Here is a 14,709-nt window from a genome sequence, read left to right on the forward strand (position 1 = left end):
GGGGTTCTCTTCTCTCTCACAGCCCCTGCTCTGATGTCACAAATCTATTCTTTCCTGGGAGAATTAATTAGCATTCGTCCGGTGCAGTTGGCGAGGAGGAAGAAGGGAGCCGGAGCGCGCGTGTAGGCAGGCGAGCCAGAGGCGCAGCGCGGTCTGTGGGGTGCGGGGGGGGCCTCCCCCGGGAGCCGCATCGGGGACTTGGGCAGCGGCGGGCAGGGGTGGCGGTGTTATAACCGGGATCCTCCGTGACGTATGGCTGCCGGCCCCTTGGCAGCTGTCTTTCTGGACCAGTAGGCGGAGGGGGATCGACGCCGCCGGAGACTTTTGCATCTTGGAAGGGACTGTAATCTTCTGGAGTGAAGAACCGAAGCTCTCCATCACCCGGGTGTAAATAAGAGCCGGAGGGGAGAGCAAAAGAAAAGGAAGAGGAGGGGGAGACGTGGGTGTCGAGGGGGGGGAGCGGGCAAAGCATTTTTGGTGGATGGTATGAAGCCAGCCATGGAAACTGCAGCGGAGGAGAATACTGAACAGAGCGGAGAAAGAAAAGGTACCCTGGGCTCTGAGAAGAGCCCGTGTAAAGCTTTTCACTGGGGGGGGGGAGTGGCTAGAAAGGGGCAGCCGGATTTGTGTCTCTGAAACCATCCGGATGGCCTGGCCTGGCTCTTGGGGTGGTTTTCTCCTGGAGGCTGGTGTTAAATGAATAGAGAGCAGCCTCTTTTCAGTGCATCGCTCGTCCAAATCTTTCTCCCAAACGTGGTATTGCACGGAAGGAGGTCCACAATCTGTCACCTTGGGAAGCTGGGTTGGGGAAACTGTTTTAATTACTATAATGAACCCTAACTGAGATCCCAGGCTCGGCAAGTTATATTCTGGGGACATAGAATGCATTGTCTGTTAGTAATGCGGAGGGGAAACTGGAGGGACACGCGTATTAAAATACGCTTTGGTTCTGCTGATGCTGTACTGATTTTGGACATGCTCTAATTTTTGTATTTAATACGATTGCTATTTCTGTGTATCAGACCCTAACTCTGATGTGTAATAACCATTTACAGTTGGAGCTTGAGAGAGAAAGCATCAGCTCTGTGGGCTAGTACTGATGGAAGACGGTTGCTGGGGGCAGGGGAAGGGGGAGGTTGGTCTTCTGCTGTTTCTGACTTGGAGATCTCCAACAGGAAAATCCACACAGGTCCTGTTCTTCAAAGGGCATTTGAGAACACATCCCGATCTTGACTTTTGCAAGGAGAAGTCAGTGTTTTGCAGTAGGAAGACGGCAGAAAATAGAGGCTAACATTAATCTCTCTTTTCCTCGATAATGACTGGTTTAGGTTCACTGCCTCCCAGAAGCAGCTCAGGCCTGTGAGGTGAAGAGCATCTCACTGCATTGTAATTTACCGCCTTCACCCGAAGTACTGTCCTAAAGGCACCAGGACATGTTCCGTACCTGCAGTGGCTCTTATAGCAAAAGCTCCCCGTGCTAGGGTTATTTCTCCTGACCCTGACATCCACTAATAGTCACTAAACAATAGTCAGTCTCCCGGATAGAGATACAGGTACGTTTTATGTAAGACTATGTAGGTTGATCCCTCTGAAATTCCTGATAGTCAACCATTTTGCATCCGCAAAAACAGCAATTTCGAGAATTTCACTGTGCCAGCATGCTTGAGTAGAACAGTCCTTGAAGAACACTCTCCCCTAAACTGAGCAATTTCACTTTTTAAATTAATTAATTTTCAAAGTATGATGAAATATGCAGAGAACAAAATGTGCCTTTTGAACCATTTTTAGATGGATAATTCGGTGGAATTAAGTACATAGCATTTAGATTTCTGCAGTTGATAGTTGAACTTAACTGCTGCGGCAAACCTACCACCCCCTCCCCCCAAACAACAGCAAAAGCCAGCCCCCATATCCCCCTGTCTTTTCTTGTATGTATACATTTGTTCATTTATATGAATGACCAAATAAATAGCAGTAAGGGAAACTCGCGGGAATATCTGTAAAGCTGAGGAACTGAGATAAAAGTTGAAAGATTGATTTCCATGACAATTAGAGACAAAGCTTGGGCAATGTAATCACGCAATAACAGCATTGTTGTGAAGAAGCCGATCACAGTTGTAGCAATTTTCCCCAAAATAGATGCGTAGAACATACTTTGTACTAATATGCAGCTGAAACCACTTTTGGTCTCCACAGAAGCAAGAACAGGGCATAAAACCAATGTAGAATCCTTACTACCTAACTCTGGTTCTCACCATTGTTTATCGTCTGGAGTGCTATTAATTCACATCCATTAAATATTTATTATTTCATACCGAAAATCTACAGCTGCTACTCCATCCCTGGCAGTCTGTATATGAAAACTCGTTAGTGAGGGTTTCAGAGACAAAATTAGAAGCAAAACTTAATTTCTGGAGGAACTTTAAAAATTACCAAAATGGATAAACACTAGCTGTTGAGTAGTCCAGATGTACCAAGTTACTGCAAGACACGATCACACATATGGCTTATACCTGAGTAAGAACATGGGCCCGGGATTGGATTTTGAGCACAGCAACAGGGGTCGCGCTTGCCCTTAACCCACCAGGAGTGTTGATCTGGACGGCAGCCTACCTGCTGAGCTTGGTTTAAATGAATAAGTTCATCTGCCAGCCAGGCAGGGTCAAAGCTTCCACGAGTGTGTCTTTGTAGTGTGCCCAGTTTGCTCTCCCATTGTAGTCCAAGGCACATACAGAGGCATAAAATGATAAACATGTTTGGACATGCTTGCCACTCCAGGATTCCTTCAGATTTAATTTTAAATTTATAAAATCAGTGTTCACTTGATTGAAATGAACATTTACAAGTTTGACACAGAGAATGCATTATATAATTCTTGAGCAGGTGGATCTAGGGGGCGGGGTATTTTCCTTTAAGCCTGTCACCAAAGGATTTATTTTAGTAAATTGAATCCTCTACGTTTTGTCACTTCCCACAGAATGTTTTATGAACATGTATTTTTCCCCCTCTATTCTTCCTTTCCCAGTTGTTTTCATTGTCGGTGGTACGGGCGATACTTCTCTCTGAATTTGGAGTATTATTGCCCAATGGCTAAAACCCAGTAGCTTGTGGATTAATGGCTTCAGATAATTATTAATAATGTTTACTAAGAATACAAGTCATTATAAACTGACCTCAGCTTTTCCAGACAGTCTCACTTCTTAGAGTTTTAGCAGGACAAAGAAAGCTGTTTCTTTAAACTCAATCAGAATGACTTTGTTCCTATTGTAAACAAAAATAATCCAAGTCCCTAAAAGAAAAAAAAGCGTATGTGTTTTCAAACAGTCTCCTCGCTTTTGTCTTGGAACCCTACTGGATGCTTGAAATTCACAAGAAGTAATTTAGCCTTTATTCAGGAATTTTTACAGAAACCAAGAGGTTTTCTCAGAAGGATGTAAACAAAAAAAGCCAAATTATTACTAATGACAGTTTTTAAATCGAAAGTATTAAATCAAAGTTTTGGGGATTCAGTAAGCAGATTCACTGAAATGGAATAAGTGGGAAAAATGGAGAAGACAGAATAAAAGCAACTAGATCATGAGACTCGATAATAAAGAGAGTGAGGTTTCTATTTATTTCTGTGGACTATTACTTGATGGATGTCAATTCATTTGTGAAAAACCAATGCATCTAGACTCACTGGGAGGGTGTAATCTAGGGGCAGAAAAACAATTGAATCACTTGCTCTATTGGATGGAAAAAAAAACCCTAAGTATCTGTTAGGAAAATTATTTTTATTACATGTAGGAAATTGGAGTCTACTGAAGCAATTGTAGTCAGGCTAGTTAAGCTTCTCTGAATCATTGCTCAGCTACATTTCAGAACTCCAGGTGTCAAATTTCTAAGCACATAAAAAGAAAAATGTAGAAAATCAGGAATAATGTGTAATTTAAAATGAATTGCAGGCCGTAGTCAACATAAGATATGAATGTGAATGGTTGATATAATTAGAAAATGAGCACATCCATTTAAATCTTTTTAATCAAATAGGTATAATTTCTTAGGTTTTTATTTTTTAAAAAAAATTGAGTGAAAGATGTGTACTTTTGGCCAAAAAAATTTTTATTTGTATTGTTTTTATTTAGGAAGGAAAACACTCCTCTAGAATATCTGCCCCGTAGGCTAAAAACCCAGAGGGACACATTTAACACATTACACTCATCCTGGTGATCTAGGAATTATTTGATGTTGAGATTTTTATTGACGTTTTCTGACTTGATTACATACGTATGATACAGAGAAAGTTGTAGATGCAGTTTTTTCCTATAAGGATCTTCCAAGGAGGACATTTGCAGAGAGGTTATCTGGGGATGAGACTGTAGAGAAAACAGGGCCGGCCAGATGGTGCTGGACATATGTGGTAGGTATGATACAGCTTGCTTTTATTTATTTATTTTTTTTAGAAAATTTAAATGTAGAGAAGATCTCAGCAAGCCAGTTGGTACCTCTCTTCCTTTGATACGATCATTTCCTTTCAAAGATTTGGCCTTGCTCATTCATTAGACAAAGAATTTGGACTCCTTTCTGGAGACAGAGATTTATCTTCCTTGGAAGTGAGCGGATATCTTGAATTCTGATTGTAATGTTGAAAAACATCATCTCTCCCTGTTATTTGGGAGTACATGCTAATGTAAAGTAAACACTCTTCATAACATGACTTATTAACTTCGCTGTATCTGAGGACACATGACGTAACCAGTGTCCCCATGACGTAAGTTTCCCCTCACTGGGACTGGTGATAAATTGGCCTGTTCTGAGATACTCCCTTGCTTGTTTCTCCTTGAGACCCAGTGTCCATCCATGTGAGATGGTTGGCCAGGAATAAGGATGGCTGTGGAGCGGAAGAAGAAGGTGGCTTTTAAGAGAGGGAAGCCAGACTCCTACCTTCACAAATGTACCTGGTTGTGCATTCTTTGGTTCATTTCTTTATTCATTTAATAATGTTCCCCTCTGAACATCACCCTTCTTCTGCCTTGTCAGCTCATGTCATAGGAGCAGAAGGTGCCAACTCATCGTAGGAACCATTCTGTAGGGTATAATCTTGCTTTTAACAATACTCTTGTTGATTGGTGGCAGATTAAATCTCAGATGACGATGTCCAAGAGGAGAATTTTGATCCTTGGCCAGCCCAGAGAAAGTATAATAGAGAAAATAAAATATTTTCCTATTTTGTAGACTCATTTGATGAATTGCATTAATTTCTTTTTGTCATTCACGCCTGACTATCTTTGAGATCAGGGATCAGTGCACTTGATCTGTAATGGGCCCGAGAGTAAATATTTAGGCCCAGTGGGCCACACAGTGTTGTAACTACTCAATCCTTCCAGGTAGTAAACAGCCATAGATAGTGGATAAGTGCATAGGTGTGGCTGTGTTGTAGTAAAACTTCATTTGCAAAACCAGGTGGCCATCACTGGCTGACCCCTACTATATCCTATAGGGTTGTTATAGCGTCCTTTAATATTTTAAACTCTACTTGAGAATGGAGGGTGACAGACATAGCTTTCAGAGACCTGGCCCACTGAGTATGGTTTACTTATTTTTATTTAGGAAGCTCAATCTTTGTTATTTAGTTGCTTCCAGTGATAATTTCCTAGATGGCAGAAAGCACACCAGCCTGCAGCTTAGTTATTCAGCCTCATTTCTAAATCACAGCATCTGAGTCAATGGGGGGAAAGTGTCCACAGCATTATTTTTATTTTCTTTCATCAGCCCGCCCATCGTTTGTGTCATGCCCATCTTTGGCGATGACCACTCAGTTCTGTGTCTCACCTCAGCCTCCACCATAAATAGTGTGCAGTTGGCCAAGAAGTTCATTGGGATTTTTTGGTTCCCTTTTATGGAAAAACGCAATCAAACTTCTTGACCAAGACCATTTCTGAAATGTCATAGTATTCTGTGCTTCCTCGAGAATATCCAGTGGTCTCCTGCCCACATCTCCCTCCTACTCTCTAAGGGGAGCATTTGCAGTCTTCCCGCTGAAGAGCAGAAGCCGAAATCTTCCTGCGTCTGAACGTTTTCCCTACTTCTTGGCAGTTGGCAGTCCAGAAAGGACGCCATTTTAAAGCACTCCCCAAGCTGAGGCGTCCCCTCATGATCACGTGACTCCCTTTTAGGTTTTGGGCCCCTGTTCTTTTAAACAAAACATAACCTGTGTTCTTTGAAATTTTATAATTTGATACTTACTGTCTTTAAGTTTGGCTCAGAGATACAAAATAGAGGGTTTTCTTTCCCTCCATATGGAAAGATGAATTGTTGTCCAGAGGCCTTGTCACCCACTTACTGACCCCATCTCCACATCTACAGGAGGAGGAAGAATGCTGAACCGAGTGTCCTGGGTGTAGCCGCCAGGCTTTACTCAGAAAACATGTTAGTTTGGGGCTTTTTCACCGTCATTGCCAAGCAGCCTGTGCCTGACTGCCCACATGAGGGGATGAGGGCAGAGCAGGGATGGGCCGTTGACACACACGTCCTGAATTGCCTACCCTGCCTTGGGTGAGGTTGGTGTGGGTGCAGTGGGGGTGGGGACCTGGAGACCTGTTGCTTGATCCACAAGGTCCCAGGATGTTCTCTTGCATTCAGCCAACTATTTATCTGGCAGACATAGATTGGGCACCTGCTGTGTGTTGGACTTGGAGAGAGAAATTTTTTGAAAGGAGGATGAAAACTTTTCAGATAGAAGTGATAGAGCTACTGGGAATCCTCATGCTTGAGGTTGACATAGAGGGCTTATAGCCACTTTAACCAGGAGTATGACTTGATCTCCTGGTTCTTTCCACCGGCCCCAGTGGGTTGCCCTGCTTTTGGAGAATATAGCACAACCTGTGGTGTGAGAGAAACTCCCCTGAAGAGTAAACCAAAACTCTAAATGCAGGAAAGGCTGAGAGTTCAGAACTTTTAAGAACCCTGAAATAGCATCAGGAGCTTGGGATCCGAAACACGTCTTGATGCACAGAAGCACAGCTTACCTCCAGACAGACCTTAGCAAAAGAGTAGAAACAGTGACAGCACAGGCCACAGCTGGATAACCTGCCCTCTGGAGTCATATCACCCACATTTATGCACAGGCTCCTCCCCTCCAGCTGTGTGATCATGGGCAAATGACTTAACTCTCAGTTGCCCCTAGCTTCTTCATTTGTAAAGCTAGAGTAATAAGAGTACCTCCTTCATAGGATGGTTGTGACAAATACCTTGATCTCAAATGATTGAGGTCATGGTAACAGTGAGACTGTTTTTATCTTACGTGTTGGCATATCCCAAATGTTCTAAGCTGTGATTGCTTAGGAAGGTATCTGATTTAAACCTAATGCATGTGTAGAGGCCATCTAAAATTCACAGCCAAGGCAGATCCATCTCCTCTGACCCTAAACAGGGTCCTAAAATAAATTGCTTGAGGAAATCAGATCCCCGTGATTCCAGGTGGGAAACTTTGAAGTGTGTCCAATATTCTATTGGAGATCAAAGAAGCCCAACTAAAGAAATTGTGGACTGACTGGGATAACAACCATGGACTGAGCAAGAATTCTTTTTGAAAGGACTGTCTTGAAACTTACGACAAACTTTGGAAAGACTAAAGTGATTGGCAGAATCAGAACATGTGACATTCCTTAAAAATGTATTGACTTAAATAGTTTCGCCTGTGTTACACATAGTTAAAAAAAAAAAACTTTTAACACTTTGCATTAAAAAAAATTCCTGAGGGAACAGATGTAACATGCTTTGTGGGCGCCCAGCACATGGTAGCACACATCTCCATTTAACAACAGAACCAGCCGCAATAAAAATACTTTCATTGTGCAGTTCTGATCTTGTCCTCACATCCTTTTTCCCCCTCTCAAATGTCTTTAAAAGCCTTTAACTCTTTTTAATGTCTCTAAAAAACATTACTTTATCATGAAACCAAAGAGATTTGCCCTAAAACACCACTTAGAAACGTAGGTCTCCACTTCCCAAGTGGAAATACCACAAGAGTTTTCAGAGACTGTGGAGAGCAGAGTCAGGTTTCATAATGGCTGAGGAGGTGTTCAGTGACTCTGCTCAGGGCATTCGCTCTTTTACCTTACCATGTGATGGTTTGCCTAGTCCTCATCCTCAGTGGTCTAAGATGCCTGATGGGGCATTGTAATGTGCTCTTCTGATGGAATAATTCCCCCACATCAATGTCAGCACCATTTGTTTAATCCTTAAATATTTGTGGCACCCCGGATGCTGTAACCCATCATTAGGTTTGATAGGATTCTCGGCTAGAAACCAGGCACAGTGACCTTATGGTCTCTTGGGATTTCAGGGTTGTAATTCAGCTAACAGTTACCAGCATCTGATTCTGTGTCAGGCAAGTTGGTAGATAGTTTTCTGTCTGGTTCCCTAAGAAGTACGACATATAGTCAGATTACCAGTTGGGACCTACTTGAGTCCCCAGGAGGCCACTTGTCGCCTTGTGTGTGAGGAAGCCCTGCTTCAAGCCCAGTGCCCACAGCCCTTTCTCTGTCAAGACACTGGGAGATCATTGGAACAAGACTGAATGTGGAAAATTCTAGACTCTGATGTCCTGAGCTTAGATGAGATGAGATGACAGAGAATACTGCTGATGTCATTGGGAGAACAGGAGTGTCACCTAAGATTCAGCAGACCATGGGGTTATTGGCTGGAACTAGCTAGCATTAGAGCAAGCCTGGGTTCACCTTCACTTATGTAGCAACAATGATGATTGTGCTCTGTGGGTCTGAAAGTGAACTGAACAGAAAGAAAAAATACAATGGTGAGAAGCCAGCTTTTCCTTATCAACAGCGTCTGCCTAACACGAGCATTGGAAGGGGTGAGGAGGATTGGGAGGAGATGGAGAAAACAGAGAAAGAAAATATTGGTGATTTTTTTGTCAAATTCAAAAATGGAGGAGAAGATGCTAACGCTCTCAGCGTATCATGCTGAGTTGATAAGATGTACTGCAATGTTGCAGTTCAATAGCGTTTTTTGTGTATTCGTCGTTTCCTTTAATTATATGGTAAAAGAATACATTAAAATGCTGATGTAGAATCTTTGCTGGAGATAGAGACACTGACTCTTTGCCACCTGAAATTGGCAGTGAACAGCAGAGCTGAAATGGAAATTGGCAGGTACCACTGGATGTACCCAGGCTCAAAGAACCACCAGTACCGTCCCGTGCCAACCCTGGGGGACAGGGCTAACCCCTTGAGCAGTCCAGGTAAATACAGCCTCGGGGTGCATTCGCATAGCAACTCAACTGTTATCTTTAATATGATTTGTGATAGCTCTTTTGGTTTGGTGCTGTTTTTTGTTTTGCTTGATGCATTCATTTGTTTACAGGGGCTGGGGTGGAAGTGGCCCTTTAAACATTGTTTTCATCATCTTTCTTTTTCTCTCTTCCTCTCCATTCCACCCCATCTTTCCCCTCTTTCTTCTCCCTCCTCCCTATTTTTTCCCCTCACCTCTTCTTCTCAAAGGGAGCAAGGTGCAATGAGATGTGCCTTGGGGTTAAGCACGAAATGTCTAATATTTGAACCACCAGTCGGGGAAGGGGGCAGTCACACGTGCCCATCATGGGACTAAGAACTGAGCTGGGACATTTAAGGAGCCTGGGCTCTGAGAGTGCTGTCAGTGGCCCCAAACATCTCTCTGGCCACATGGCTCTTCAGCCCTCTGATTTATTAACATCAGTCTGTTACCTTTGAGAAGGAAAACTCAGAGCCCATGAAATGAGGATCATATACTTGGTACTTGACCCCATCAGGTAGGTCCATGGGGTCCGATCTCTAGTCTCCTTGCTCAGAGGAACACCGGCCTCTCAAAACATCTAAGTGCTAGGTCTGAGTGAACTGTGCATCAGCCCGTCTGGGGACCTGGAAGGGGAGAAACCTGAGTGATATGCACACCCACCTTCCACATCCCTGAAGTCCACACAGAGTTAGATTCAGTGGTTTTGTTACTTAAAATGGGAATACAAAGAGATGGTGGTGGGTCAGAGAAACACACCAGGCTTCAAGTTATTGCTGGAATTCTGTGTGAACCCATAGCATCGTTCATCTGAAATGTCTTCTTACTTCTGTAAGAATAAATCAGAAATGACAGCATAGAACCGAAAAGTCTAGAAAGAGCGATCTGGAGGTACAGTGTAAGACCTATACTGAGTTACAAAGTCATAGCACCTGTCATTCACTTAATAATTAAAGCTTTTTTCCTTTAAAACCTGAATTGTGGCTTCAGGTTAATTAACATGAAATCTGTCTTTGGATTTAGTTCTATACCTTGAGTGACATATTCCTTCGCTCCAACTCTGGCCACTAGGTGCCAGCTCTGTGTGCCTGTGTAGTGCCAGCTCGAAGAGGTGAGCAAGAAATGCCACCAGACATTTGTTCTCTTGGAGCCTTTGAAGGATGGAAGGTTCTAGAAGCTTGATTTTAAAAAACTGCCATTAGGCACGATGTATCCATACAGTGGAATACTGTGCGGCGATGGGAGGGAATGAGGGACGCATACTACACACTGCAACACAGATGGGTCTCAGAAACAGGATGCTGAGTCAAAGATGACACATGAGAGCAAATACTGCAGGGTTCCACTGACATGAAACGTCCAGAAATGGCAAATCCGGAGAGACGGAAAATAGCTGAGTGTTTGCCAGAGGCTGGGGGAGGCAGCGTTGGGGAGTGACTGCTGAGGGTACAAGGATCCTTTATGGAGTGATGGAGGTGTTTTCAAATTAGATCGTGGTGATGGTTACACCACGGGCAGTACTTGTTAACATGACAAGAAGGTCTCCACATTATCTGTAACGGTTGGGGCTAAATTCTTAATTTAGTTAAGAATTCAGAAGAGTTGGGGCTTTTGAAAAGTGATGTGGCGCACATACCGTATGCACTTGCCGTGTCCTCAGCAAGGTCCGGGTGCGCCCCTCAAGTCCAACACATGGATCTTTCTGGAGCGCTGGACTCAGGTCGATGACATCTGTGAACAGTGTCTGGGCCATTCAAGGTCAGTTCTGGATATCAAGGGAATTCAGAGCAGGATGGGTTTCGCTGCCAGATGAACTCCACTCCCACCCCACCCCCAAAAAGAAACCAACCTTAGTTTTCAGAGGTTTGGGAATTCTGGAGTGGTATGATGAGAAACTGTAGAACTCTAATAGTTAATCACATTGTGGGTGATGTTTCAGGTGAGAATTCCAGGATCAAGCGGGTTCTTGTCAGAGGGAGAGAAAGAAAATCCCCAGAGGGAGGGACTGACCCTAGCCATGGTGTCCCCTTCCCAGTGGCCCAGAGATTTTGCTGTCTCCTCAATCAGCGCAGTTGCCATTCTGTGCTTAGATCCCAAACCAGATGGTGTGAGGGAAAAAATAGATGATTCCATATGGCTCTTGTGTCTTTTATTTTCCCCCTTTGCAGAGTTCTCAGTTTCTTTCCAGTGGGGGACAGACAGTGGGAAGAGGTTTTGGTCCATGCCAACGGGGAGATTTTTGCCAAAGGAAAATGCAGGCAGTGTGGCAGAGACCTCCTCCCCCCGAACTGCTTACTCCCCGTGAGGGACGTCAAGGTGCTTCCAGTTTCCTTTGCCTCAGTCGTTTCCCATCTTCCTTTTTGGGTGAAACTTCTCTGTGGAGTTACATTTTTAGCACTTGGATAGTGAATCCTTCACCATCTGTACTGCTTTCTTCTTTTTGAATTGTTTAACTTCTTTGACCAGGTGGCATCCACGATCTTCTTTGGGCCTCCAGGAAATCAAGGGGCGGGTGGCCACAAGGGCCACCTCGGGTGACACTGCCTTGGGGACCTAGGCCTGAAGCGGTGGCACTTGGGAAATAAGGAGCCCTTTGGGCTTCAGTTGCGTTCGATGGAATATTGTGCTTAACGTGTAGGGCATGGTTCAGGCTACTGCAGGTTGTCACAAGGGCTTCAGTCAGTGTCATCAGAGAGAATTTAGATCCTCTCTTCCACATATGGTCCATGGGCCAGCAGGATTGGCATCCTCTGGAAGCTTGTTACAAGTGCAGAGTCTCAGGCCCCCCTGAGGCCTGCTGAATCCGAGTCTGCATTTTCAGAACTTTCCAGATAATTCCTGGGCATAATGCAGTTCGAGAAGCACTAATTGAGAGCAAGGTCCAAAAGCAAGAAGGGAGAAGACAGAAGAAGGAATTGAGGTGGATTTACTCTCAAAAGTTTGAGAAATTGCTGTGTTTTCCGTTGTCCTTTCTGTCCCTCTTTATGGGGAGGTAGGTGTAAGAATTGCCAGTTGTTAATGCACCGAGGCCTGGTTAGTTTGAAAGGCCGGTGACCTTGGATTCTCTTAGCCACTTGTCTGAAAATGTGCCTCCTCTTATTTCTTTCCTTAAAATCGTGGTGAATGAGAGTGGGGGATGGGGCAGTGAAAATGGGTCTGGCTTGTCTCCTTCTGGAGAAAGCAAAGAGAAAGCAGTTGATAGGAGTTGGGAGAAGTTCTCAAATGCCCCTCATCATCTTCTTGAATATAATTCAGTGACATGTAAGATGCTGCCACCTAATGCAGCTGTAAGCTAAAAGACCAAGAATGACTATTCAGACACTGGTAAATCTGTGTAGTTCTGCTTTCAGTCTACCAGGTAAGGAGTACAAAGACCACTCCCTTCAGCAGTCACCAGTTCCCCTCCTGTTGTTCTTGTGGATGAGTCACTAAGGCATGTCCAAGTCTTTTGCGACCCTATGAACTGTAGCCCTCCAGGCTTCTCTGTCCATGGGATTTCCCAGGCAAGAATACTGGAGTGGGTTGCCACATCCTTCTCCAGGGGATCTTCCAGACCCAGGGATTGAACCTGCATCTCCTGCATTGGTAGGCCGGTTCTTTACCACTGAGCCAGCAGGGAAGCCCCTTTGGCCAGCTCACAAATCCTAATGGCTCTGATGCTTGGACTCAGATGTTTTAGATAATTCCAGAAGTCCAAAGAGATCACCCTCTCACATACGGACTAGAACTGAAGGTGTGGGGAGAGCATGAGGAATGTTGGTATTTGGGCAAGTGTTGAGCAGGAAGCCCCCGTGTTGGGATTTCCATGGCCAAGATTCCCGGGCAGCCATGGAAATCCGAACACAGGGGCTTCCTGCTCAACACTCAGCCAAATACCAAGATTGCGTAGTACTGTGCATCAGGTCACACTGCTGAGCTCCTCCTATCTGCCCAGGTGGGACCTGAGAAGGCAGGCCCCTTGAGATCCCCAGCCTTTCTCCCTCTGGCCCCCTAGCTTGGGACTTCTCTGCCATGGATCCATTCTATAGAGTGACACCTGAGATATGAGAGTCCCGGGAAATCCTATTGGATTTGGTGTTAAACTGTCTTGTCGCACTGTCCTAACCTATAGTGGTAAGGCAACTATGTTTGAGGCCTCTTCTGAAAACACTTGAACTGTATTTCAAGGTGGGGAACCTGTAATCTCTCTGCGTGCATCTTTGGTGTCTGTTGCTGGTCACGTGTGGACTACAGCCCTGGGTCTGACAGTGTCGTGTGAGTTTTCGGGCAGGGCAGCTGTTCCCCGGAGTCTGGCTGGAGAAGCACTCTCAGTTTACACAGCTATGGCCAGGGGAAGCACCCGGTGTGTGTGTCTGATGGCTGCCACTGATTGAGGGTGTTTCAGGTTACATGGAGGTGAACAATGGACACAGTACAAGCATGTTCTAGCCCAGGTTCATGCCATAATGTTTCTGAGTTTTTGAAGAGTTCTTTGCGTTTTGTTTTCTGCTGTGGATTATTTATTCCATTTTCAAATTACCTGAAGTTTTCACCCCAAAATGTGCCAGTATAGGGCAGGTAACTATTTTATAACTTATTTACCAAAGGCTATTATGTCAGTCATATACGTAGAGTTTTTCATTTACAAATGTGCAACTTTTTATCAGCTATATTGTTGATACATGCTTAGTACTCAATTATGTAGCAGTGGCTGCCACTGTGTCTGTGACATACAGAACTCGCTTTGCCTTTCGGTCTTGTGCTATTCCTCAGCTCAGAGCAGACAAAGAAAGCAGAGATGAAAAGGAGATCAGTCAGAACTGAGTGTCTATCTGGGGCTTTCTGTCAGGTACAGCATCTGGTTTTAGAGAAACTGACTTGGATTATTCAAAGCAGCAATTTGTAGTCTCTTAGAAACAGTGACATCTGATCTTCGTTACCTTTATAGTACCCCCTCCCATGTTGTATGTTTTCAGTTTGAGTTAATTAAAATTAATTTCGTCTTGAACTCTTTGGCCCGCCACCCCCCTACCCCCGCCCCAGAGAGCTAACTGGAGACATTGGGAAGCAGCTCAAGTCTGCTTTTAGAGGTTAGTCTTCCTGCCTCCCCAAGCTGTGTTCTTTCGGGGGTCCCTGTTCACTCACAAATATACCCATACCCGTGTGTTTCTAGATCTATCAAAAGCTTTTGTAAAATGGCTTGTGCACCGGGAAGCAGAAAGCTCTGGAGGTCTGAGTCATCTAGGTAGGATGAGACTTTCTCTGAAGAGCAGCTTGTGTTTTCTCTAGGAACTTCCAGAGTCAGTGCTTTCACCCCAAGGAGTAACTCTAGTGGCGAAATGTCAGGCCAGTAGGAGCAAAATAGGTCTTTTCTGTGGTCTTAAGACAACCCTGTTCATGGTCCCGTGCTCTTTCCCAGTGGTGATAGATGGAGATTATGGAGACCTATGAGCACGTGGC

The 14,709-nt window shown here is 44.4% G+C and overlaps 1 protein-coding gene across 3 annotated transcripts in view; it reads left to right on the forward strand.

Moving 5' to 3' along the window:
* Positions 1 to 486: 486 nt before the first annotated feature.
* Positions 487 to 14,709, forward strand: part of GPM6B (glycoprotein M6B) — a 45,069-nt gene continuing 30,846 nt past the window's right edge. For 2 of the 3 annotated variants that reach the window (XM_068962041.1, XM_068962042.1), the window contains exons 1-2: positions 487 to 547; positions 9,122 to 9,241. In XM_068962041.1, coding sequence (XP_068818142.1) covers positions 487 to 547; positions 9,122 to 9,241 — 181 coding nt within the window. The remainder of the gene's footprint in view (positions 548 to 9,121; positions 9,242 to 14,709) is intronic. The other variant, XM_068962043.1, reaches the window with a different exon arrangement.

This window comes from Capricornis sumatraensis, chromosome X (genome assembly GCF_032405125.1).
Source record: "Capricornis sumatraensis isolate serow.1 chromosome X, serow.2, whole genome shotgun sequence".
Lineage (NCBI taxonomy): Eukaryota > Metazoa > Chordata > Mammalia > Artiodactyla > Bovidae > Capricornis > Capricornis sumatraensis.